Here is a 27,502-nt window from a genome sequence, read left to right on the forward strand (position 1 = left end):
CGGGTAGCGTTTTACTGTCTGGAGCTAGGACACCTCTGCCAGTTGTCTCACTGCAGCAGCTCCAAGGGCCGGCTGCAAGGGGGTGCAGAGTTGCACCTATCAGACCAGGAGATGGGGCTAGCTGAATGGCAGATGGGAAGCCACAGGAGGATGCCGGCAGCAGGGGACTGCTGCTGCACCCGCAGACGAAAAGCCTTTTTCAGGCAGCAGGAGGGGAATGAGGTTCCTGCCAAACATCTGGCTGCTGCCGGGCTCCAATGCACTGAGACACAGGTATCTCACCTGCTTCCAGAGAAGCACAGCTGCATTCCAGTCGAGATAAATGACTTAGCAGGGAAGTTACATCAGCTCAAACAGACTCCCGGAGCATCTTTCAAATCACTGCCCTCTGGTAGTGCTTCATGTGAGACATGTCCCCACGCTCTGCCAAATGCTTTGAAGCAAAGGGAAGATCCATACAGCTTGGGGTTGTGTGCTGGAGCACAGGCTTGCATTACAGAGGTACGTGTTTTGGAGATACATGTTTTGTCCTCAGCTTAGCAGTCAGTTTTGCAGAGGAAAGTCTGCCAGCTGTGTATTTCCTTGAATGGTGAATTTGGAACAGAGATAAGCAGATCTCAGAGGTGCTGCTCAGCCCCAGGTACAGCTGACATGTGAGATGAAGCATGTGCAGCATGTGTGTGCTCTGTATATGCCCCCAAGGATGGCAGGCTTTGGTTAGCCAAGACAAAACATGGACAATTCATTAGATATTTGTGCTTAAAGATGCAGAATCATACTCTTCCCTCTGTCCAACAGATGAGAAACTTCTGTCCTCCAAAGACACTGTGCATGGGTGTTTCTAAACACGCTGCTTAGTAACCTGCCACTGAATCCTTAGGATGGGGCATGTGTTGAAGACCCCAGACTGTAAGACATGTCAAAGCTACTAGTTAGGTCACGGTAGAAAGAAAGGGAGAAGCCTGTCTGTCTCCCTGCAAAAATAAAAAATGGTACTAAAATACTATTCTTGCCTTAAAAAAATGTCCATTACTGAACTGAACAGGAAAAAACAAAGTCACTGGTAGTCAAATGTCTGTGTTCGAAGGAGTGGAAAAGCGCTCTGATGGCATTGATTCTTGGAAATTGATTGGATTGATACTGCAATTTGTTCCTTGCTGGAAGTTTTACTCAGAGGTGGTTCAGGCTGGTGACAGAATATAAATGTGTGTGTGGGCTTGGCTGTGGTAGTACGGGCATTCGAGTGCCAATCCGAAACTGCTGATACTCAGTAAAACTCTTCCAAGTTTTCCAAGTAGCAATGTCAGGATGGTGATTAGCGATTGATTTTGAGTTGGCTGCTTGCCACGTGGTCAGAGTGACAGACACAAGAACTCTTTAACACATTTAATGGGATTTTTCCTTCCATTTACACTATCATAAATTACAAAGCATATTTCACTTCACAAAATAAAACCATTTCCAGATCATTTTTATGACAGTATTAAGTAGTACATAACCTACAACATATAGTCCTGTACAAGGCAGGAGGATCTATGGAAGTATTGGGAACTCAGACTATTTAGCGCTTGCTCTGCAATCTGGGTTAATCTATCTAGCCCTTAGTTATTTCTCTAGGAGACGACAAATTTACAGTCATACCCATCCACCTCCCTTCATTATCATAGTTACACATATTTTTCAATTTGAATAGAAACATGTGCTCCCTGAAATAATCCAGGAAACTGCATCATTGAGTTACCAATCTTATGATACAAACCATCAGGATGAGGGATTATTATAATTTTCTTTTTCTTGTACTTGAAAATCGAGTCTGGTAGTAAACTATGTTGATTCTCTATGCTTGCAGAAACATCTCATGCTGAGAAACAGTTTTAACATTAGGGATAAGTTGCAGTTAGACTGTGAACTCTGTAGGTCAATGTTTGTGAGGGGAGAAAAATATTAAAATTTGGTAATGATTAAATTTACTAACTCCCACATTTCCTACACATTCTTTCTTTTTTTCTTTTTTTCTTTTTTTTTTTTAAACAAACCATCAGGAAACACATTCAAGATAAATACCTACATTTTTAGCAGATTTACTGTACGTTTATAAATACAGAAACATGACAAAACAGAACTCAATTTTTACAGAAAAACCAAATCCTTCATATTTAACCCAAAAAAGTGCTAACTTTTCAACAAGGCCAGAAAATATCCAGTGTCCCAGCATCACTTAACTACTTAATTTACATATTACTGTAATCCAAGGAAAAAAATATCTGGCATAGGAAACTGGTAATGCCACCAGGACTGAAAAATTCTCAATGCTGTATTTTACATGGGAGTCAAAAAAGTGAAAAAAAAGAAGAAAAAAGAAAACAATACTATATGTCTTAAGAAATATCAAATGGCTAAAAGTGTACAATCTTAGGATGCTAGTGCCTAAATGCAAAGAAACCTAAAGAAAGCTGGAATACACACAAGAGAACAATTCTCCTTTAAAAAATTTGCAATGCAAGAGGTATGTCAGGATAATACTGCGTTAGTGGTAACTGTTTTCAATATATCATAGCAAAAATGCAGGAAAGAATTACGTGGAAAATAATCAATGCACCGCATTGATTTATAGTTTGCTAAAATAAAATGGCATTCTTTCAGCTAGGTAAAGTAAAAATATCTTTATAATATAGGTTCTGTTTCACAATTGACATATATAATTATGTCTCATGGTGAGGGAAATGTATAGGCGTATACAAGCAACACTGATAAGTACCTTTTTGCTTCTCTAGCCATATTAAAATACGTTTTGTGTTTCTTAATAAGTTAACAATAAAATTGTTTGCAGCTTCTCAAAACAAATATACATCTGAGGCAAGGCAAAAGATACAAGGTAAGAGGATTTTTTCTGACCTTTTTTTCCCTTCTACAAAGAGGCATATGTCTATGAGACATAGGCTTTCCCTAAACATTTTGGCATCCATCTGCAACTCTGCAGAAATTGAAGTGCAGTCAAGGAACTTTTCCTTTATGTTTAAAAAAAAATAGTAAAGAAATGTTGTTTTTCCTTCAAACTAATTATTTTAAAACAAATGGCTTTGAAGATATGCCTGTCTCTGTCTAAAAGAGAACATCTTCATTTTCTATTAAAATCTGCACAATTAACTTCTGGTACCGCATGTCATTCAGTGTAGCAAGGGTACTGTCCTCTGGAGGTCTCATTAAAGTAGGCCCAAACACTATTCCCAGGTTTTCAGCATTCATGAAGTTATCCTTTTCATGCAAGGTAACCCTAAAATAGAAAAAAAATTTAAAAAAAAGAAGAAAAAAAGTCAGTAGTTGCTTACTTCCCAGAAGAAAAGAATATATGCATCTTAATCTGTAGTCCTGCTTCACGTCAAATATTGGCAGATAATAACATTTTTCAGTAACAATTTTTAATTTCACTAAATATAGTCACTTTCCACAGCAAGTGCAATGCAACTACAGTGGGGCTGAGATTTTTAGTGCCTTTGAACACCCCTGCTGTGACTCTTAGGTGATTTTTCCATGTAGCTATCCATTAGGGTGTAAGAATTGGAGGCAATTGCTTTTTTGAAAAGCCTAATCATGGTTTCAATGAAGATGTATGGAGCAGTCCCCTAAGCTACAGTAACTGCAGTTCTCTGGTTCATTGTGCTCGGTGTGCATCACACTGGAGGTGTGGGCATGCTTCCCGAATATGAACCCAGGTTTTCCTTTGATTACCAATGACCCCCATGCTCCCAGATGTGCTTCCAGCCTGCAGGAACCCACCCCCTCACACACATCTGCCGCAGGGCAGCCAACAGCTCAGTGATTCTGATTATTGGCTGTATTTTAGGAGCAGGCTGAATCCTGGAGCAGCCTGGAGAGGTGGCTTGCTAAAGTCAGGCTGCTACTAACGCCATCTATCCTTGACAGAGAACAGAGGCACTTCTAGGAAAGAGCCCAGGCTGTTTTGTTCCCTGACAAAGGTCACTGCATGTAAATAGAAGAGTAGGTGGATTATGTGTAGCTGGAGCAAAGAAAGACCACCAAAGACTTGCCACACTGCAGAAAAGTCAGCCCTGTCTGGAAAATCAGGCAGGCCTGCTGGAAAATGCAAGGTGTGTGCAAGGTTTTCCTCCAGGAAGCTGAGCTGGATCACATCCATGTTGTCCCAGCAAGCCTCTGAGTTTGGTCCTGAGAGTGCCCTTGCACTGCAGCATAGAGCCAGCCATGGTCCTTGATGAGTCCAAGTCCCCCATGGACAGACACACAGATATGTTATCTGTGCTTTACAAGGAGAAAGGATGAACCAGGGCTGCCTGTGCCAGTGTATGTGTAACACTCTGCTTTCCATCTGTGGATGTACACAGCACAGGTGACGAACAGCTGTGCAATGCCACATACATGGTACTAGCACCTCTCTGTGGGAGTGTGGGCCTGGCTGCGTGGCCTGCAGGGAGCACAGAGGAGACTCACAGGCTGCAACGTCAGCCTGGATGGGGTTGGATGCATTTCACTCTGGGGGTGTTGGCCCACTCATGCTATTGTATTTCCTCCAATTTTTAGAAACCTTCATCAGAAAGATGACTGAAGAAAACCATTAATTGAGCGACAAGCCCATTTTTCATTGCTGACATTGCCCTCTGCTGGTTTGGCCCGTGCTTTTAACAACAGCTCTGAGCAGCTTCTTTCCTGTGGGGTGACAAGGCTGTGACCTGTAACACAGGGGCCCTGGCACCTCTGCATGTTCTCTCCGGGCAGGAGGAGCCTTGTGGGGATGGAGTTGGGACTCTCGTGTACAGAAAGAGGATCCTTCCCTCTTTCACATACAGGTCTCTCCAACAGATTCTCCATAGCAATTGGCATACACTAGATTTCTGTGCAGATGCTGAAAGCTACAATTTGGGAAAGGAAATCCATTGCGTGACTTGCAGGTATTTGAGAGAGAAAAAAGACTTAATTAGCTGTTAGGAATGTTTTTGTTTCATCAGTAGTTAAAGTCAACAGCTGAACCTGCTGTTCACAAAAAAGAAGGAAGGCAAGTCAGTACTTGTCCACTAAAAAATCGCTGCTGGGACATGAAAACACTGATTCTGTATGAAGGTCACTTGTTGACAGCCTCCCCAGGCCTTCTGAAAAGCCAACCTGTTTCATCCTGTTGTCCATGCATGTGTGCTGACAAGGGTGGGTGTTTCCACTCTTCATTTCTGCGGAGTCTGAAGAAGCTCCTCCATGCCCAGGTCATCACAGAATAGTTTGGGTTAGAAGGGACCTCAAAGATCATCTAGTTCCAACCCCCTTGCCATGGTCAGGGACACCCTCCACTGCCAGGGAAAAACTGTAATGACCTGAGCCAATTCGAAATGAGGTAAAGTCTCCGCATAATGAGAACCTGACTGAGCATGAAAGGCACTTCACACAAGCTCTCTGATGCAATTTTATCCGAGTTGACATCTTTTTCTTTTTAGGTTGGCATTAATAGTGCAGAAGAGTGCAGATCAAACTCAGAAAATACTCCAAATTTGCAACTGTGTTCCAAGTAGTGGGACAACTAAGAAGAGATCAAGGATTTGTTGTATAAGAGGTGAGTAGTTTTATTCCTGCCTTATCCCCTTTTCTGTTGTTTCCAAGCAGCACCATAAACTTTAACCAGAGACAGGGGACATCTTTGGCAATATACCCTTAAATGAAGGCCTGCTTTGAGACGACAGTGCCAGTCTTTACTCAGCTTCAGTTTTTCAAAACTCAGAAAGACGACTTCCTGAGGCATGTAAGTACCCAAAGTAGCAAGGTGGACTTAGCATGGTTTTGGGAAAAATAAGTATCAAATTGCCTGAAACTAGTGTCAGTGAGGCACCCGCTTTGGAGCCCTTCATACTTGTCCTATGTACCTGGCTGAAAACATAGCAGTACACTCCCAAATCACTTTAAAAAATGGAATTTAAGCACTTCTGAAAATTTTACGAAGCCTTATGTACATCTTCTGTATGCCTTAGGTATGGAAACATAATGCATACATGTTGGAAAACAAGCAAGACAGAGAGTGTTTAAAATGCCTGTATTCCTCTTACTGGCTGTATCAAAGTAGGTCCTGCTTGATTCGTGCCGTAACTGTGATGTGAGTAAACAGCTCAGAAGAGACAGCTCTTTCCTTTTAGGGTTATGGCTCAGGAAGACACATCAGGAGGTAAGGGGAGGCAGAAGCAAGGCTTGGTAAGTGATGTGCTGCACCACATCTAGTGCATCTCTAAAAGTACCTAATGCTCTAGTATTTTTCAGGTATTATCTGCCTCAGAGAATCCTGGCGAATCTCCCTTAACTCTTCCCAGGCTTGCAATGATCCACCAGCACAGGGATCTCCACCATGTATGTGCACACCTTGCATGCCTTTATATAAACACAGCTTGCCTGTTTATTTGTAACATTATTGTTTTAGTGGCGGTGCCCTAAAGGAAGCTTTACTGGTACTTCCAGTAATCTCTCTTTCAAAGCAGAAAATTGTTCAGCTTTTTTAAGAGTTATCCGACGTGCCAATTAACTCACTTTTTGAGATGAATCATTAGGTATCTAAGTGTCTCGTAGTGAGCAGCAGGGAGTAACATCAACACTTCATGTATTGCTTCTAGCCGTTCATCAGGATTGGAGATTTCTGTAAAAACACCAAACAGGATTAATGTTAATAGGGCTTTCCATTTGTAAACACCAGTAATTCAGGCAGCCAAGTTGTTATTAAGGAGGCATTTACAGGCCATTGACTGTGCTTGGAAGGATAAATACCAAACTCATAAACATGGTGCTTATCAGAGATCAACTTCTGTGTCCTCAAAGGGGGGAAAAAAAGGGTTTACCAAGAAATCAGCAACAAAGACCATCCAATAGTCACATCCTGGGTCTGTAGCTCTATCTAGGGGCTGTATTGGTTCCTAATAACCCTGAGTGGAATTGACTCTTTAAAATCTTACATAAGATTACTTCCATTAGCCTTCAACACCAGATGGGAGTATAGATATATGCTTTAAAAACTGTGCTTGAATGTATGTTTAGCTAGAGATTGAAATGACATGGAATTACAAAAACAAAGATTTCTGAACATCTTTAAATATGTAGGTACCAGTGATCAGAGAGCATCAGTGCTCGTTTGGCAATCTCTAAAAAATCTGAGCAGGATTTACATGTGTTTTTCATGAAATGCATGGATTCTTGAGCTGTGAACTTCGTCAGAGTTTTATTTGCTGCATGACTTTTCCTACAAAAGAGCACCAGGAGCTTGACATTTCAAAAGATTAAGCATCTTTATGTCTTGCTTTTAAGAGACTGGTGTATTGGTGTGATAGGAACTGCTTCCTCTGGGCATGTTCTTCACGGGACTAGAGATGAGCAAAGATAATTTCTTTGCCAAGGAGGAAGGGGGGAGTGCAGGAGAGAGGTGTCTGTAGTTGCATGGGGAGTGTGAGGCCGGGCAAAGCCAGAGGGGAAGGGAAGGGAAGGCAGCACACAAAGACCACTCCTCCTTTGCTGCTTGTCCATATACTCAGTGCCATTTCAAAATTATCAGGGATACTTTTTAAAGAAGCAAGCATGCTACTTCTTAAGACACCTCAGGTTTTTGACATTTTTTGCTAATAATCTGACTTTGATGCAATCCACCTGGTGATTTTTCATGACTTGCTATCATTATGTGGAAAGCTGTGCCCTGGAGAGCAGAATTTGAGACAAATCTCAGCGCTCTCTGCCAACATTCAGGCAATGAATGCTGTTGTCTTTCTCCCTCCCTGACAATGTGCACCCACAACCTGCCTCCCATCTGGGCATGGGTTAGGTACTGTAGGACCCAAGGAACTGTGGATGCACCTCAACTGCGGGGCAGGTGTGGTCTGTGGAGTACCTCATGGCTCTGATCCCTCACTGACGGAAGGAGGGGATGTGCCTGTCAATGGTGCAGGTCCGTTGCCAAAGGAGGTCACAATATAGAAGGTGGGGAAACAGTGGGGAAATGGGAAGCATCCTCATGGCTCACACTGTTCTCTCATCTCTGCCCTGTCACCGATCACCATGTCTTGCATGTGTCTGTTGATACCACCCCTGAGGTGGTGTACCTGTGTCATGTCCCATCCACACTAATGTTCAGGCTTCACATGAAAGAAGGACATGGCAGACAAATAATGAACAGAACAATGCCCTTGCTTCCAATTTCTTGGCTCTTCCTTTACCATGGACAGCTTTGTGGATAGGAAATGTAATTAAAGATCAGTACAAACTACTGTGCAATACTCACTTGCTGCCTCTATGAACTTGGAATAGGTGTCATAGGTGATCACGGGAATTGGTAAGTCTCTGAAGTATAGCTTCAGTGCTCCAGCAATGATGTTTATGTCTGGATAAATACTGGCAGAAATATCAGCCTTGTCACCATCTAGAAGAGAAGGAAGAAATCTTTTTGAAACCAGGGTAATTTTGACTAAAGGAAGGCTAGGCTTCTAATTCAAATATATTGTGTCCAACATGACAAGAAAAAACAGCCTGAAAGCATTTGGAAGGCTTAAATGAGAATATATTGCCATGAACTCTGCAGTGTATGAATGAGAAATGGTAGTCTCTTTATCTTAAAGTAAACAATTTATTTGCTTACATCTTTTGGAGAGGCTGGTGATTATATCAACAATATCTGCAGTGTACCATCTCACACATGATGTTTTAATGTTGGATGACAATTCATGTCAGTAATACATTTATTGAATTTGGCCTGTATATTCACTGAAAATAAGCTGTTAGTAACTTGTTCTGATGTTGTATTTTGTATCTGCAGATCAACACGCAGGAATATGAACCATTCTTCTAATCTTCACTTGGTGAAACAGAAGCACAGAGAAATAACATAAATTTCTAATGACACTCAGGAGACCCGTTGGAAGAATCAGAGTAAACATCCAAATTGTTAAGGTCCTGCACCAATCTATCTATACTGATTAGCTAGTGAGAAAGCTGCCTTATTTTCTGAGTGTCCTCTAATGTCTTCCTATTTGACTTATTTATTTATAGCAAGGATCTGAATGTGAATAGACATGCTATGGCATTTAGCTATACAATTTATTCTGAAAAGCGGATCGCAATTTGTTAAATGAATATGGATTCCTGTAAGGGATGAACAGCTAAATAGATGAATTATGCAACTGAACTGACATATATTTTGTTTGCTACGTATTATAACACAGTCAGAACTCCATTACTGAGCACTTTTCATCACACAAGCTTAATGTTTACAAGTGTTGCTGATAAGCCTTTGACCAAGGAGTGAAATTACGAGAACCAGCAGCGAGGCTGGATCACTATTATTTTTCAAGTTCAAATGACTACATCTGTTCTGTAATACCCTCATACCCACATTTTTCTCCAGACCAGGAAATTCTGCTGTCCTCCCTTCCTGGGGCCTGTCCTTGGTGGTCTTCCAGTACAAAGACAGGGTAGGACACTGGTCAAGCAGCAGCTGAGTCAGTCTGGATTTAATCCCCAGCTTTACCTCAGGCTTCTTGGAGATCAGTTATACCCCGTAGTCCTTATTCCCCACCTTTCAAGTGAGGATAATAGTACTTCCCTTGCAGGAGATGGTGAAGATTAGGACCATATGATGAGTGGGGCGATGTGAGGTTATGCTTGCTTGAACAACAGACTAGAATTTGCTTGTATCTGCCAGGAGATGCAAGCACAAGCTTGGGCTGTTACCACTGAGGCGCTGACATGCTGTAAAGCCATCGCCTTGCTTGTCTCGCAGTAACTTGTGCTTGTAGACATGCCTTGATACAGACAGATGAGTGGGTGTGCTTGATACACAGCAACTAAGATGGTGATAAAGGCTTTCACAGCAGAGTAAAAGAGTTTATATTGATTGTAGACATTTTATACAAACCTATGGCATTAATCTTGGAGGGATATGTCCTGTCCAATGTATGCACATAATTCTCATTAAGACTAATAGCACTACATGTTCTCATCAAGAGGAGATTATATGCTTAAGTGTTTAAAACAAGCAGCCTTTCTTGATGCAGCTGAACGGTCTGAATACATCCATCAGCATTTAATTTAATACAGCATCAATAAGCCCTAGGAGGATGTTTACACTGCCCCAATCTTTTGTTTAATCCACACGTTCCAGGCACGGTAGCATTAGTCTTGTAAAGCTTTGTGTGGAGAGCTCTATTTAATTGATGGACACTGAGCACTCAAAATGCTCCACTGAAAACAGATACCTCCAAGGAGCCAGCAGCTGCATCAGAACAGATACAGCAACGCACAAGGTTGCATCTATTATCCAGGTCACCAGTACACTAAATGGAAGTGTTATTTATTTAGCACTCTTACAAAGCAGCCCAGCAAGCTTCCTTAAAGGGCCACTTCAGCTAGAGGTGCTTCAAACTCAAACATACTTCAAATGTATCTGTTATTTACATATCTGTTTACAGTAGGAAAAATGCATTCATACCCTAGTCAAAGATTTTTCTTTTCACTTCAGAGACACACATACATCCATTGGAAACGCACTTGAAGATTATTTTAAAGTGAGTGTAACACCACATGTGTTATAATAAACCTACACATCTCTGCAGTGGGTAGGTAGGGAAAGATGGATTTTTACTGTGGTAGATTTTAATTGGCTTTTTTATTTTACCCCCCTTTCAGATTCATCAATTAAAGGCCCTTAGCAGGCTGCACTTTTTTCTTATCCTCCCCAAATTCCTGGATTTGTATTTTTATTTAAACACACTTAAAATTCAAAGCACTGAGAAAGAAAACTTAATTCACTGCTGGTAAAGTCATGACATATTTCAGCGAGGATCCTCTGCAGCAGCACACTCTCTGAACTACATCTATTTTATATGGTGCTTCTGCATTACCACAATTTTTTTTTTTCACTCTTCAATACAGTAACTTTCTCAGACTGAAATAAGTATCTTCATCACCACTGCAGTGGACATATGTTAGTACAATTTATGTTTGGGTTTTTTTTTTTTTATTACAAACATGCAATCATTTCACCTTTACAAACCTAATTCTACCCAAAGCTCGTCATTTCTCTTTTCTTGTTACTTTCACTCCCAACATATTTTGTTGCATTATGTTGAAGTCTCAATGTCTCAAGACAAAGAAGATCTTTATTATGTTCCTTACAGGTTCCAGCTGACTTTGGATGCAATAGAAATATATCAATAGCTTATTAGAGAATAAAATGGAGCAAGAATTACATTCTTAAAGCCTCAGCTATGCCCTCTGAATACTGAATTACATTTCTACTTAACTTCCTTTTTCCTTAACGCTTTGTTTTTATTGCACAATCTGCTAACATGCTGCTTTGTGGATTTCCCCCCCCACCTGGATTTGGCATTTGACAGGTTTTCAGCTACACTGGCAAAAGAGTATGAGTTAGGATGCCTCTAAGTACTCATGTAATATTTAACAGCATAATATTTTTAGCAAGTGTATTGTACCAGCCAGTCATACAAACAAGTGGGGGGACAGAATGCGCTGGTGACAATGGCAGCTCTGTGGATAAAGCACACAATGAGGGTTTTCTGGATGCCACAACGCCACAGCTCAACAATACTGACAGAGAGCAACTGTCGCTCTACAGCACCAACATTCACCAGATGAAATAAATCCACATTATTCCCCTCCTTCTCATTACAAAAATCACTAAAATGGAACATTGTCAGTGCCTCAGAGAGCCTAACCCTGATTTACAGTAGGGGTATTTACACTGCTTTGGCTTTGGAAGGGAGTTTTAGTTTAAATCAGATAAGGACCAACTTCTCCCTGTTTTAAAACCAACTATCACAGCTTCATTTGGCCCAAATAATATTATGTGTGATGCCATTCTCTGCCCAAGACTTTGACTTTCAAACCTGCCTTTGCTTTTCTGTTCTCACTGTAGTGCTATGGAAGCAACAAGCGAGCGTCCCTTTGGCAAAGCAGAAGTAGTCAGAGGGAGGGCTGGCTTTGCACCCCTCAGCTCCACATGACATGAGCAGGAGAGGTACCCAACAGCCAAGTGAGTCCCTGCGCCTTGTCCCTGTATCGTACGGTCTTCTGGCTCCTGTGGCTTGATGGAGAGCTGGGAAACCAGCTGGCATTATTTGAAGGATGCATCCTGCACATTAAAATGGGAGGACTCCTTGCTTGTTTATTTCCAAACCCTCTTATTAAAAGCTGTATTTCCAGAGATGCAAAAGTGTACTGGCATTCTAGCCAGGTGCCTGGGGACTGACTCGGAAACGGCGGGCGGGAGGGACCTCTGTACTGCTACTGCAGGCACCACGCCACATAACCCTTCTCGTAAACCCCTCAACTTCCATTTTAAAACTAGTTAAGGTTTTATCCCTGCTCTTATTAGAATGTGGCTTCAGAGCCTTGCTTTCAGCTGGTTTAAAAAATGGTCCTTAAACTGTCAAATTAAATTTATTCCTGGCCAGTGTACATCCCCTACTATTGTGCCAAGGCTATCCATTAGATTAAAGAGCTCTCTTCTCTGGTTCATACCCTTGCTTTCAGCTTCTCCTCTGACAGCTAACTATCCCCAGCTCTTTTAAAAGATGTTTGCCTTCTGCTATGCAGTGTGCTCCAGAGATGTCTGGGACAGTGACGTGGCCACAGATGTGGCTGTTTCTGCTGCAACACTTCTGTTAACCAGGACTGATCAGGAATTTTCCATTTTAGGTTTCAGACATAAAGTTTCCTTTTTTACCCCCCCTCTTCTTCATTTTTTACTTTAGCAAAAAGCACGGTAATTTCCCACAGTGAATATGGAAACGACAGTTCTGTAAAACTCCCACAAACTTCACTTTCTGGGCAGGAAATGAAATTTGAACAAAAACGTTCCAGGCACTGCTGGAGGTGAGACTTGCCACCTGGCTCTCAGCTCTCTTCTCTCCCAGCTCTGTCACCTGGAACAGAGATCTGGGATATTTCACATCCTTGGGATAGTCCAAACCCTGCCGCTCTGGCTTCTGGAGTGCAGAAAAGTTATGTTCCTACCTATGGGGCTGGGGTGCAGAAGAGAAGGTGTGGGCCCTGTCCCTGTAAACTTGGATCTGACAGGGAAGCAAGCCCTGAACTGTCAGGTTGGAAGCATCTTGCCAATTCGACCTTCTGCCAGCTGACAACCACCTTCTAGCTGCACAGCTCACAAGCCAGAACAAAACATCTATTTTGGTTTTCTTTAAATCCCTTCCTGCAAAATCCACCCCTGCCCCCAACTCCTCCTGCTTTTGCATCTCAGTTCAGGGAGAAAACATATTCAAAACTGGAAAGTTCTTAGCTTCTGGTCTCGGCAATACTCTATTCATGTAACTCTCATAAAAGGTTTTGTTCATCGTTCTACTGCTTTTGGCATTATTCATGGCAACACTCTTTCCTTTCTTAGCCCTTCTCCCTCATGAGATTGTTAAAAGAAAATGAAGACACAGCTTTTTATTAATTTATGCCCAATGTTTTTTTCCCACAGCCTTTGAATGCAAACTCAGTCCTTACTTTCTCTGCTTCCCTGTTTATCAGTGCTGATTTTTCCTTCGGAAATCTGATACTGCTAGTGGCCTGTTTCTAGCTGCCACTTTTGCCAGAAAATCACACTTTCTTCCTTGTTGTGAGTCTAATTCAAGTGTGTATTGCCACCAGGTAATGCCACGGGCAATCCAGTAATAACAAAATAATAAAGAGTAAGAGATATGCTGTCTGTCAAGCTGAACAGGCTCCCATAGTTTGAAGCACTCATAAAGGAACTACAGCTGCAGCAGTGTTCAAGTCACGCTCAGATGCAAATTTCCATCTGCTGTCTTCAGATGCTTCCCTCTTCAACCTGTGCTTCTCCTTCTGGGTTTCAGGTGGGTTGGTACACTTACAGGAGAACTAGTGCACAGAACTGAAGGGTTTGCTGGGCTGGACCTACCTACAGAGCGCAGAGTGGGACCTATGGGGACTGTGACCCTCTCAGTAGCACCCTTCACATGGCACACTGGCACATGAAGCATATGATACCAGTCACACCACTGTGTATCTCTTCTGCCCAAATCATGGCTGACCTGTGTGTGTATATGCATGTTCACAACTGCATCACCCAACACATTTTAAAATTAGTGTTATTTTTTTAAAGGATATTTCAGTGCAGCATCAAACAGTCCCTTTGGAAATTCCTAGCTGTACTTCCTTTGCCAGTGACATCTGCATGACAGACTGTTTCCAAACATAAAAGTATTCAAGCATAGTAAGAGTGCCACCCACAGACCATGCTGGCCCTGCCCACACTCCTCTGGAACCCCCACACCTCCTGCTCATGGGCATGCTGGGCTCCCAGTCCCTGTCTGAGTGACACCATAGCTGTCTCCAGCTGCGTCCTGGCCATGCCCGTGCCTGGCCATACACCCTTCTGGTTGGTACCCTGACCCACAGGCTGACTTTCTGGCTTGATCTGGACCTGCCTTGTCCCAGTGCAGTTGTGGTCACTGGGCTATGTCCAACCCTATTCCCTACCATGGCAGAGGTAATACCTGAACAGTGAGGGTGACAGAGCACTGGAATAGGCTGCCCAGGGAGGTGGTGGAGTCTCCATCTCTGGAGATATTCAAGACCCATCTGGATGCCTATCTGTGCAATATGAGCTAGGGAGCTGCTTTGGCAGGGAGGTTGGATCTCTTGAGGTCCCTTCCAACCCCTATGATTCTATGATTAAGTAGGAAGGAAAAATATGATTGATGGGAAAGGAGTTGAATATTTATGTAAGTTCTTAAATGTACTACTTGAAAATGTCTTTTCTGGTGATGAAGGCTCTACTCTGCACCCACTTACTTAAGATTAGCCCTGCAAGCAAAGACTACATGAGGCTACACACAGAATGACTTCCCAGTTGGAGTTCCTGGTTCTTAAACTCATAAAAAGATTATCGTATTGCAGAGCACTGAGTCTACTAAAAATAGGACTAAGAACTTTCCCCTGGTTGTATCTAAGCTCGCTCGAACCATGAGCCTAGTCTGTGCTGATATGTTGAGCAATCATTCAGCCCCTGAGCACTTAGCCTTCTGCCTTCCATTACTTACTGTTTAATTACTCCTTCCAACTCGGAAATATGACTTCTGCTTATGAAAAGCACTACGGTTTAATTTAAGCACTCAGAAAAGATGGTTTCATTCGGTACTTCTGCTTACATGCCACTTTCATTACCATGGTATTTATATACACCAAAAAAAAAAAAAAAAAAGAACTGAAAAGTCCTAGAATTGAAAACTCAGATTAAAACTGTACAAGATTAAAAACTGCTGTACCTCGATCAAAGGCCATTTTCACATCTTCAATGTGCTCGGTGAAGCCTGAGACTCTGTAGAGGCCCTCGGACTTTAAACCTGAAACAAAAAGTTCTTGGTGAACTTCGCTTCAGTAACCAACAAATATTCAGTCTTAAAAACCATAAAGCAGGAACACCAGACCTACTAAGCACAGCAAAACATTCACTGCAATGGGAAAACTCTGGAGCATTTAAGAAAGGGCCAAGATAATTTAAAATTGTTTTTTAAAGGATTAAAGACTTTTAGAATTTATGCTTTCTGATTTTGTTAGGTAGGGTTGGTTATGCTAGAGGAAAATATTGCAATTTGCTAATGGTGGGGCATGTGATGTTATCATGATTTATGCATTTCATGTGAGAGATTTTCCTGGATTTGGCTAGAATTAATAAAGCTTTAGAGGTCTCCTTTCCTTTTACCAGTTGCTTAATGATAAATAGCAATTCCAGTAAGAGACTGCCTTTCCCTATGAGCGTGTTCGTTCCCAGTTTTGCTGTCAGCTTTTACTTATACACTGCTGATAGATGTGGTGGGTATTGTTCTTCTCCACATCAGAACATCCCTTCTACAGTTCTTTCACCACAAGAGACCTGCTCACTCACACAACTCTTCCCCCACTGCTCCACACCAGTGTGAAATGCAGGGCAGCCCCAGCAGAGCAGGCAGAACTCACCAAGCAGAGTTACACACATGTTTATTTATATTTATTTTAATCCCAGAACTCCTTATTGTGACTATGCCCAGCACTAAGCTACTCATAAGATCTAATACGCTTTGTTTTCTTAAGAAGGAAATCAGTATCTTACGGGGTTCTACAGCAAATAAAGGAAAAAGTTAGAGATGCTGAAAAAACAGACAGCGGGCAGCAGATTTTATCTTAATCAATAAATGTACAAGTGATTAGATCTCAAATGCAATGTAGCTTCCTGCTATATCATCAGCGTAAAGCTCTTCTGTCTTAGTCCACACCATTCTTTCTATTCGTCCCCGCGATGATTACATAATCCTGCCAGAGCTTTGCGGAGCAGTGCAGGGGATTTACTTGTAAATCTTTGATTCATTTCAGTAGATGATGCGTGGCTTTGAAATCCCTATGGCTAGTATCCCTATCTGTTGCCATGCAGATTACTGGGATGCCATGAATTCAGCATTATGAGATTCCTGTGCTGAAGCTATGACTAACAGGGAAATTTGGCTTATTGGGAAGCACAACATATACATTTGCTATCCAGAGTGAAAATCATTACGTTATCATTACTGTGTTGTGCTGAAGAGGATACAGTATTTCTTCAATCTGACACCCTCCTCCATACCAAAACCCTGTCACAAGCTGGAGTTTTGGCCGTGATGTGCAGCCTGAGCCATGGTATCCATCAGTCAGTAGCTGAGCATCATGCGGAACCCCGCACGGTTTGTGCCAGACCACAAAAAGCCACAGCCTGAGACCTCACTTGTCTGAGTCACTTCCAGTCACTTGTGTTCCCTTGCCCGTAATGTCCGGGGAGGTTATTAATAAGGGATCTGATTTAAACTGATTACTGTGAAATGGGAAGTGTCCCTAGGTATGTTAAAGGAGAATAATGAAAAAAGACACATAAACATAAGCTTAAAGTTCACTTTAAAGTTCAGCCCTTTCAGAAGTGTAACGTAATACATGTTTTGACATGTTTTCAGAAAGCATTTCAGGAAATTGCGTTATGAAAGGCCATGATTTAATTTTACTAGCTGATGCAAAGCAATGTATCACCTACACTAAAACAATCCTTCCCTCATCCTGTCCCCAGCGTGCAGGAGCACACCCCCCCTGTCCCAGCTCAGCACGTAATTCAAGCCAGCTTCACTTCATTGCGCCTGCTGCTTTCCTGAGCACACAAACCTCTTGCTTCGATCTCTCGAATGCAGGAATCCACAACCATCGGCCTCTGGGTATTGTGGGCTTTCACTAGCGTGGTGAGATCGCAGCAGTAGACTCTCTTTATCCTCTTGAGGTCTGGCTGGCAGTCGTTGGGCACGTATTTGGAGCACTGCTTATGTACGTTCAACCCGCAGTCTGTCAACAAAGTTAGCCAGGTTAATTAATTAATACCAATGCTGAGAAGTGCTGCCTAACAGTTTATTTCCTTTGGCCACATCAAGCAAGGGGCACAACTTCCCCATCAGTCAGCAACGCTAGAATAAATAAGACAATGAGAAAGACAAGCATGGAAATCTGTAAAAGACTTATGGTGGGCAAAGTGGACTCCAGCAGAGTTGTTAAAAAGATATTACAGCTCTGGATATCCCTCACACCCCTCTGGACCCTGGGTGACCACTAGTGCAGCCTGTGTCAGTTCAGACCAGAACATGTAGCTCTAGATGTTGCATTGGAATGTGTGTGACAACTTCTCAGTATTTTACTTTAGTCTTTCATAAAATAAACATTAATGACTGTCTTCTGCTAGCCAGCTTGTGGCTCAGTGCTGCTAAAGGGCAGAGGATCTAAGACTCACCTGAGCACTCAAACTGGGACAGTGCTTTGAGCTAGCCTCCCTTCCCCATCCACATTCCTGCAGTGTTGCATTTTGACTCACACTGCCACATCTGCAGCCTCCCCATCCCTGTCTCATCACTTCTCTGGTGGCTAAAGTGTCCCCTGTGTTCTGCCTGTAGGTCAGTTTTGGCATATAAAATGCTGTGAAAGGCATGATGTAAAAAAGTGATTCATTTTGCAAACAGTTCTTCGTGCCTTACTCCAGAGTCAAATCCTACTCTTGGTTGCACAGATGGGTTTTTATTAAGTTAAACACCACTGTGTGATCTCCAAAAATTGAATTTTTCTAATAAATCCAAATATTCAGCCAAATGAATTTATAATCCCCAGTAAAGCAAACACCACTATCGTGAGTTACATTCTCTCACATAACTCTGATTCCTGTTTTAATGCCTTCCCAGTCATGCCCATCACTGACAGTGCCCTCTGGGGTAACTTGACATGTCTAACACCATAACTAGCCAGTTACTGTTTTTTCATGTTGATTTACTGCCCAAGCTATTAAAAATGTAAACACGACCCTATTAATTGCAGCAAATTTCATTGTTATTATTGTCTGTAACATATTAATCAAGCAAAATCACATAATCACTCCCAACACACCTACACATTTAATGGGTGGGGTGTTGTGTGTTATTCCTGCATAATGCATTATTGTGCTGCAAAATTGAAACAAATGTGAGCAGCTGCAGCTAGGATCCTCCCCATACTGTTTCCAGTGGTCTCCTCCAAGCATGTGAAGTTAAATCCAAAGGCATCTGTCTTCTTTGAGTTAAATGTTGGTAATTTAATGAGGGAGAGTATTATGTGTCATACTAAATAAATAAACCTTTTCATAAGTTTAATGTTGTGCATATGTGAAGAAATACAGCCCTGTGGATTAGTGAGGTCATTTTTTTGCACACTTGTGTTTAAGATCAGATAGCTTGAAAAGGAAACTAGTGCTCAATTTCCTCTTTTTTAATGTCCTTCCCCTCTTCTTTGCATTACCCCTAATCATCTACAGGCAGACAAAGTACAGCAGTAGCTGAGGCTGTACTTACTAAAACCGTGCATTTGTGAAAAGTATCTTGAATTTTTGGTACCAACCACCTCCTCTACCCATGTAAGGCAGACACCAGGGTCACATGTGTTTGGTGTCTGTGTGAGATCAGGAATGCCTGGAGGTCAGGACAGGGAGAGGTGAGGCAGAAGCACATTCAGGAGAGACATGGAAGGGATTGGAGGGCTGCAGAAAGAAGCTGTGAAACCTCATTTGCAGCACACCAAAAACCATTTCACTCGCTGAATCCAAAAGCTTATGACGTGACTAGTGATTATTGCATTTTTCCAAGATGGTTTTTCACAAAAGAACAAACAAATCTAAAATAATTAAAACACTGTTAAAATGCAAATACAGTTATAGAGGCACCAGAGAACTTCTCCTGGAAAATGAAGGGTGTATTTTTTGCTTTCCCACAAGGAGGCATACTGCAGGCTTGCAGCATCAAATGGTATTTTTATAGGAAACAGGTGACAGTCTTTTTGCAGACAAGGGCCCTTCTCAGCAACTGGTGGCCAAAAGGTGAGTTATGGAGCCTTGTTGCTGGTTGGCTCTGCCATTGCCAGGGCTTGTTTCTTTAGAGATTAAAAAAAAATAAAAAATCAGAGGGAATTTAACCATAAAGACCAATTCTTAGCATATACACTAAGATAGACACATGGCTGAAAGGATGTCACCCTCAGTGACCATGGGCTGGTGGCTTCATTTCTAAACCAGCTAAAGGGGAAAATGACAACACTCTAACTTAAGCAGGAGGATTTCTTGCCTTGTTCTGTAAATTAATCCCTACCCTCCCTCCTGCTGGGAATACAGGCGGGGGGTGGGAGAGGGGGTGGGTCTGAGCATTTCAAGAGAATGAGAGAAAACGTTGAAGGGCTACCTGAACACCTCACTCCCTGAGCGATGAGACCCCACATGAAGTTGGCGCAGTATTCACACCAGTGCGGACCTCGAAACGTATGGACCTGCAACACAAAGTGGGGGGGGGGGAGAAGAAGAAATGGGGTCACTGGCAGGCAGATGGTCTGACAGATGGAACAACTGAAATGGATAAACAACAGAAGACTCAGTAGGAGTAAATCTTTAGCACACAGTGCCCACATCTTTCCAAAGTCCAGATGAAATAAACCACGGGGAGAGAAATTTGCTTTGATCTCGAAATTTATCTTTCGATAGGCTTCACGTAACAGCGTACCAGGCTGGGTATGATGCTGAAAACAAATCATTTTTGCTAGCTGACATTTGAGTTATAGCGGAGGTGGGGGTGGGGGGAGCCAGGTTCACTAGTCAAAGGAGAAAAAAAGTAAAACTTATAATCCAAGGAACTGTAGTCAGTCCTTTTATTTGACTAGTTCAAACTAACCAGGAATGTTTCGGAGATTCAACTGCTCTTCAACAGATCACCTCAAAGTAGGGCAAACCCATTGACAGAAAGTGCCTTCAAATGCACCCCATAACTGTGTGTGACCACAGACCTGGTGCAAGACCCATGTTTGAAGAGCAGCGCTGAGGTTTGAACATGCTATGGCTATGGTTCTTCATGTGCACTTCCACGCAACAACGCTGAACAGAACTGGCGGTGACTGCTGTAAATTTGTATCAGGGATGAAGGTTTTGTGTAGCCACTCCAGGCAGTGGTTGGAAAATGATCTGGAATCCATTAGTGATAAAAAGCAAAGTGCACTTCCCCACTCCAGTAAGGAAACTGAACTCACGCAGGGAGAAGATGTCAGTAGGCTCTTTTTCAGCAGACCAAACTTCATTTTGCTACAGTCCACGCATGAGCAAATAAAGAGGAATAAAATGACCTGTGTGCTGACAGAACCCATGGGTCCCCAGCCAGGTTTTGCACATCTCCACTGCTTCCCTCACTTCTTTTCCAAAGGCTACTGAGGAAGACTTTCTCATTTAAAGATGTATGTTCTGGTTAAGTAAGCATTTCATTTCCATTGAAAAAAAGAGTAAATAGTCAGGTCTAAGCCCGTGTGAATGGACATGGTATGAGCTAGTTCTGGCCAGAGGCTTAATTGAGCTTAACTAAACATAAATCATACACACTCTGGCTGCTAATGCTTCCCTTTTCCTGCTCTCTGCTCTTATTTACCCATTGGGTGGATGGCTGAAAGGCCACTTCCATCCCCTAGGATGGGGAAAGTTGCTCTTTACTTTTCATAGAATAACAAAACAGTCGTTGTCCTTTTCAGATAAAATATGAGAAGTTTTAAGCCAAGTATTTGGCTTGCTAATGGTTTTGCCCCGTTTTCTTGCAGGATTACACCTAAACAAGCCTGGACTTTTGAGTCCATTCCCCAAGAAGATGAAGTACTCTGATTTTAATACAGACCTCTCTTTCTGACTGACTGATAAAAATGTGTGCCGATACAAATGACTCCTGACCAACTACTCAAAGTCAATGATTGTGTGAATAAGCTTAAAGCAATAGTAATTCTTCTTCTCTTTTCATAGTAAAAGGTCAAACCTGGAATGTCTGACTGGTCACATTGATTTTCTGAAGTGGCATTTTGCCTCTCAGAAAAATGTGTATCTCTGGGAAAGAGCATTTCACACTGAAGTTTGGCACAGATAGATGGATAGATTATAGACACGTGCTTTCTCATTACGTCTTATTTTGTTTTGCAGAGTGGGTAGCATGAATTTCAGACAAGGCTTTTAGTGGGGGTAATGCCTGTATCAAACGTCAGATGGTGGCCTGAGTTTCAGCCATATGCTCTCTGTGACCTTCAGTGGATACAAACCTACGGATGCAACTAATTATGCCTGCATCTTCACCATTTTTAGACTGATAAACCCGTAATTAGTGGGTCTGCACCTGCGTTTAATTGTGGGTGAAAATCATCTGCTGTGGGAAGACAGCTAACTCTTGTCTTCTGCTTTGCAGCAGTTTACAAAAGCTAACCTTGTGAGAAGTGGCTGTAAAAGCTCGTTCAGGATTTTTAGAACTGCACCATTTCACACTTAAAGTCCATCACAGTTGCTAGGCTATTTGGGGGCCTACTTGCTTACTTTACATAAAGCTTACTTCAGCTCATCTCACTGTGGCATATTTAGCAAAATGGTAGCTGATTATTCCTTCATCTCTCCTGTCATTAATGGGAAAGTCATCAACCCTGACTGAGGGCTCCACCTGAGAAGTGCTGACTGTGCACCCTTCCCTGGTTCCCTTCAGCTCGGTGGCCAGCTTTCTTTACTCATTCCCTTCAGTTTTTCATGGATCCATATTGTAGCTCAAATGGGAAGTTCCCAGCTGAAATGCCCCATGAAAAACTCGCCTTCGTAGTTTCTGGTCGAGTTGAAATGCGGAAAAATTCGCCATCTCTAATTGGAAAAGGGAGATCATCATAAATTTCTAGACTAAGGTACAAAAAAATCTCTTAAGATGCAGTCTTGAACTGTTTTATGGCTTGACATTAACTTTAAAGAAATAATGAAGGAAGTCTGTTCTTAGAAATACAACACTTCACAGTTCAAGCTTGCACACAGCACTTTTGAATGGCAAAAGGGAATTTTGCCTGCAAGACAGGCATCTTCTCTATTTTAAACACGGAGAGGTGACAGCAGCTCTTAGATTGAGACGGTTTCTTCTGCCCCGTGCTCTGTAAGCACACCATTACAAATGGACTGGGTTTAGATTTTTTTGGAAACATGATCAAGATTATTACTGCTCCCTACCCCATCCTGCAGTCTCAGGAGACCTCTCTGTGCACACAGCATAGGCTTGGGCTGCTTGGGCTACAGCTGACACTTAATTTCATCTAAGAATTTAGCAGGAAGTGTTTCTTCATCTAAGATGTAAGCTTTTTCAGACTTTCACCTGAATATATGCACATTTTTACTCTCCCATAGACTCCTGCTGAACCTGAGCTGTTTGTACAGAAGGAAAGCTGACTCTGCTGTTGTTTTCATTTAAACACATAATTTTCATGATGTTTGTAAAAAAAAAATGCCTCCCCAAAACCTTTTGTCACCCAGAAACAGTGTTTATCTGCAGCGATTAACACACGGGGAAATTTATCCCAGAGACTCCATTCTCCCAGCAGATCTTCTGACTTGTCCATGATCAGCTGCCTTCACTCTACTAGCCTGCCTGCAAAAGGAATCTGCCCGTGCTGTAGTGGCAAACAGGCCCATTTATTGTCATAAATGCTCATTATTCAGCTGTATTTGCTCACTTGAAGCAGCACAGAGGCCCTCTCATGACTTCCCAGCCTAGAACAAATGTATGGAGCATCCTCAAACTCCACGCTGCCACCCCTGGGCATGAGGTTGACCTCACCACCAGCTGAGACCCCACTGAAATTGGCTGGTAAAACACATCCCAAAGAGCTTCCTGGGTCCTAACTATAACGAGATCTAAGAGGTCTTTGCGATCCAGTTAGGCTGACGCCCACATAGTTACAGAAATATCTCTGTGTTTTTCTAAACAGGGCTTCAGAGATTTATTCTCTTTCCTGAATTATGGTATGTCTACACTAGCTTATGCAAAGTTGTCCCGCCAGACAGACGCCAGCTCCAAACCTAAATCCATGTGACTGTGTTGCATGCTCAGGATGAACCCAGCTTAACAAGTCAGTCTGGATGCTAAATCTTTTTTTGTTCATTTGCCTTGAGTGCCTTGAAACTTGGAAGAGAGGCTGAATGAGAAAGCAGGGATGCTCAGAAGGGCATAACCTGATTCCTCACACTCCAAACTGCAATGCTGCTTTTTAATGTTTGTATTGGCTTGGAAAGGATGGAGGGAGAACCGTCCTCGCCCTGAATTGGTGCACTGAGTCTGTTTCTTCCTACAGTTCCTTCTCTCTTCCAGGAGGCAAGATCTTTGTTGTAAGATCAACAAAAATCTAATTAGCTTCATGAAAAATGTGCCCTTCATTTTTAAGATTCTTCATGGCTGAAGGACAAGAGCTAAAGAGTATCTGTTTGTTCACCAAGAATTGCCTATGACAAGATTATGAGGGACGCTGTGGCATGTAACCTTTGTCCCTATGAACTGAGATGAATGATACAATACACATCAGTGTTCACCTAAAAATGGGGAAGACAACTCTTCCAGTGTCTGCAAAATAGCGTTCTCCTTCAGATAAATCCCATATCATCATAGCCTGAGTGCTGTCAAAAGCCATTAAGACTTTTGCCCCGAGACCCATAAAGCCATTCTTTCTCTTCTAAATAATTTCCTAACCCTTTTATGTAATGAATATGGAATATATTGAAGAGGTTAGACTTGAATGTAGCCATCTTTTAAATCTAACCATTCCACTCAAAGCATTCTACCCACATTTTTTGTTCAACAACTACACATGTTCTAATATATTCCTCCAGAAAACTGTATCTGCATGGTGAACACACTTGTTCATTAAGTAAATGTAACACTTTTGACTGCCTTGCTGGGCAATTTAAAGGAAAAAAAAAAAGTTTCTTCCTTAAATTTTATTGCCTTTACGAGAATAAGACAATAATTTTCTGCTGTCAAGCTTCTGGATACATACACATATTTTAATCATGTGATTTTCCAGCTAAACTATGACTTTTTTGAAACAGAAAGGAAGAGAGGCTGTACAACAGCTAGATTGTGCAAACGCAAAGTTAACTGGGCACATGTCCAATTATAAATCAAAGCCAAAACAAGGGGAATTTTGAAGAGGAAAGAATGCACGGGTCAAAGTGGAAAAAAGTCTCAGTCATGAGAAAATATTTTCTTGTTAAACTAAAATAGTTTTGATATTAAAATGATAATGAGGGCAAAACCCAGAAAGAATGAAAGCTGGTTTAATCAAGCAAGAAAACAGAGTATTTCCCCTATTTCCTTCAGTGCTGATCAGTGAGATAAATATTGACTTTCCTGTAGACTGGGTCAAGGAGGGGGAACCAGAAGAGGGATGTTATTATTTGCCTCACTCACTAATATTAAATTGTTGATTTACCAACTACAGCAGAAGCACTGCAGGGGACAGCAACGTCTGCATGGCAGAACATTTAGAAAAATAAGAAGTGAAGCTTTTCTGCTAAATCAGGACATCAGTGAAACCATTTTAATCAGTGCTTCTCCTTTTTTTTTTTTTTTTTGATGGGCCCGAGATGAGTATCAGAAAATTCTCTTTCTGCTAATGAGTTGAACTATTCTGACAGTGACCCAGATCAGCATCCTCAAGGAGCATTAAGTAAACTGAAGATTCAAAGCTGAGATGCATTCCTTTCTTGTCTTGTTTCTGCCTCTTATTCTCTCTGTATCCATCCTGATAAGCATCAAACCGCAATTTGACAGCATTAGATATGTAACTGGCTGGCATACTCTGAAACCAGCACAGTCCTTTTGGCAAAACATTTTAGTACAAGCTACCTGGAAGGTCCTTTTACAAAGCTGAGTCACTTCCCTGCTGCAGCATGCCAGGCACAGCACTTGGGGGGGGGGCAAAAAAACCCCCCTAAGAATCCGATTTTATATGTGTAAGACAGCAAAAAGATAATCCATTTAAACATCCCTGTGTTTGTCCAGCTATTTGGCTTAGTTTGACAAGCAAACACAAGCTCAGATCCTATAGCTCAGTGGGGCTCTGAGGGCATTTTCTTAGCATATGGTGGTGGAACAAAAGCTGGGAGACAATACCAACACCCCGCTCTGCTTTATTGTTAGGGAGCACCCCAGCTCCCTCAACTTCTTCTGAAAACACAAATGGTCTCTGAAATGTTTGCTGGTAAAATGCTAATGGTTTCTGGTAACAGTCAGATTTTGAAAAGGGGCCTTTTTCTCACTTAAAGCTGAATACACTTTAAAGTCAATCGATATGAAGTACTTTGTTTCTGAACAAAAAAGAAAACTGAATCTGGACAAAAAGAGCTAAAATGCCAGTCAAGTAGTGTGGAGAGCAGCAAAGCTGTTATTTGGATTAAATGCCTGTGTAAAAGCATATTAGGAATGCAGTCAGGGGAATTTAAAGTCTAAAGAAAAAGGCTTTTTTTCAACACTGTCCTCAAAGCTGGCATATACTGGTGTGTGAAAACCCCATCACAGCACAAAATAAAACGTGAGCCATCAAAACAGAACTTTTTTAGCCCGAAAAGAAGAGGAAGTTGTGCTTACCTTAAAATTGTGTGCTTTTTCATAGTTGAAGTGGTTGTCGTTTTGAGTTAAGGCTGCTCTTCTCACCAAGGAGGTGATCTGTGAATAGGCAAAGAGTTTCAGAGGTTGCCACAAAAGTGCCCCCTTGACTCCCACCTTCACCCCCAGGGCCACTGCCAGGAGCTCTTGGCGCTTCCTTCCTCGCTTGGACTTGTGAACAACGGCACAGTTTTTCTCATTTTCTAGCCACAGATCCTCTGAGAACATCGTGCTGGGATCCCAAATCTTTTCCCTGTCTTCTCCGGCGCCGGGGAGCCTGACTGTAGTCAGTACAGTACAGTTTGTCCAACTGCTTCTGATGTTAGACAGCAGATTTGAAGCAGCTGCAGCCCATTCTGCCGAGACCTCTGGCATGTGACTTGAATGGGCCGGCTTGTGGGATGGAAGGAGCTTCTGCATCTGAATAAGTAACGGCCTGTGCCGTGCGATTTCTTAAGGCAGATGTGTGCCTCCAACAATAGCCCGAATTCATACACTGAGCAACCTTCTCCCCCCCCCTCCAAAACCCCCGCCCCGAGCGGTGGTCTCCAGCTAGGTGCTGCCGAAATACTGGCTGGGGGTGTGTGTGGGGGGAGAAACGTTACAGCTTCACGCCCAAAAGCATTTCCAGGGACGGCTCGCTTCCACTCTGCAGCGTGTTACAAATGAACAAATAAACAAAAAGCCCCGGGAAAGCCCACAGAACTGAATCCAGCGCTGCATCCAATTACTCTCAGGCTCGCAGACTTATCAGCCAGCCGTCTGCATGCCAGCAGATTAAGCCCTTAAAACCACGATGATTGTTTAATCTTACAGGGCTAAAAATCTATTTATTTTTTTTCCCCCTGTATCTTGTACAAGGGGAAGGATCCAGCAGCACTCCAAGCACTGACAGCACTTTTATTCCATGTTTTAAACCCGAGCGTTTTCAGAGGTCCCTTCCAACCCCTGCTGTTCTGTGACTCTGCCAGTGTGCACCTGGTAACCCAGAGCTAGCTCACTGTCAGGGAAGGCTGACAGCCCACCTGGGAGGATGCTGGTTAGGAAGTCCTGGAGCCCTATGCAGCACGCAAGTTGGCAGTTGCAGAGCTGCTTCACCTGGATGTAGGAAGCCATATGCACAGCCCTGTTTGCAAAACAGGGTCTGCAAGGTAGCAAGAGCAGTCATCTTTTGCTCTGGTTATACGTGTCTAGAGATGTGGTGCAGGGGGAAACTGACTTCTATGTAAAGCCCAGGGACAGGAGGGATCTGGTCCCCAAACAGTCTGTGTTACAGCTCACAGTGTTACTTTGGGCACCTGATTCACTTCTTTATGGACAACCACAGAAGATGTGTGATGCTGAGCATCCCCTGGGAAGCATGTTCACTGTCCCCCTTCCCACTAGCTTTTCTCCCTCCCTCCTATTCCCCTCTCCTGCTCCTTTAGTGAGTACCCCCTTTCTACACCCATAAGAGGACAGGAGTTACCTGCTCAGCAGAGCACAGGGAGATTTTATTCTCC

General features: G+C 42.5%; 1 protein-coding gene across 1 annotated transcript in view; it reads right to left on the bottom strand.

Moving 5' to 3' along the window:
* Positions 1–3,102: 3,102 nt before the first annotated feature.
* The window catches only part of CHN2 (chimerin 2), a gene marked incomplete at both ends in the record, with an annotated part of 163,785 nt that continues 139,385 nt past the window's right edge, over positions 3,103–27,502 (bottom strand). The window contains 8 exon segments of the mRNA XM_084260263.1: positions 3,103–3,274; positions 6,535–6,640; positions 8,267–8,404; positions 15,294–15,371; positions 17,188–17,361; positions 19,764–19,848; positions 25,983–26,455; positions 26,458–26,470. Of these exon segments, the coding sequence (XP_084116389.1) occupies positions 3,103–3,274; positions 6,535–6,640; positions 8,267–8,404; positions 15,294–15,371; positions 17,188–17,361; positions 19,764–19,848; positions 25,983–26,455; positions 26,458–26,470 (1,239 nt within the window).

The sequence above is a fragment of the Gallinula chloropus genome, assembly GCF_964237585.1.
Source record: "Gallinula chloropus genome assembly, chromosome: 2".
Taxonomy (NCBI): domain Eukaryota; kingdom Metazoa; phylum Chordata; class Aves; order Gruiformes; family Rallidae; genus Gallinula; species Gallinula chloropus.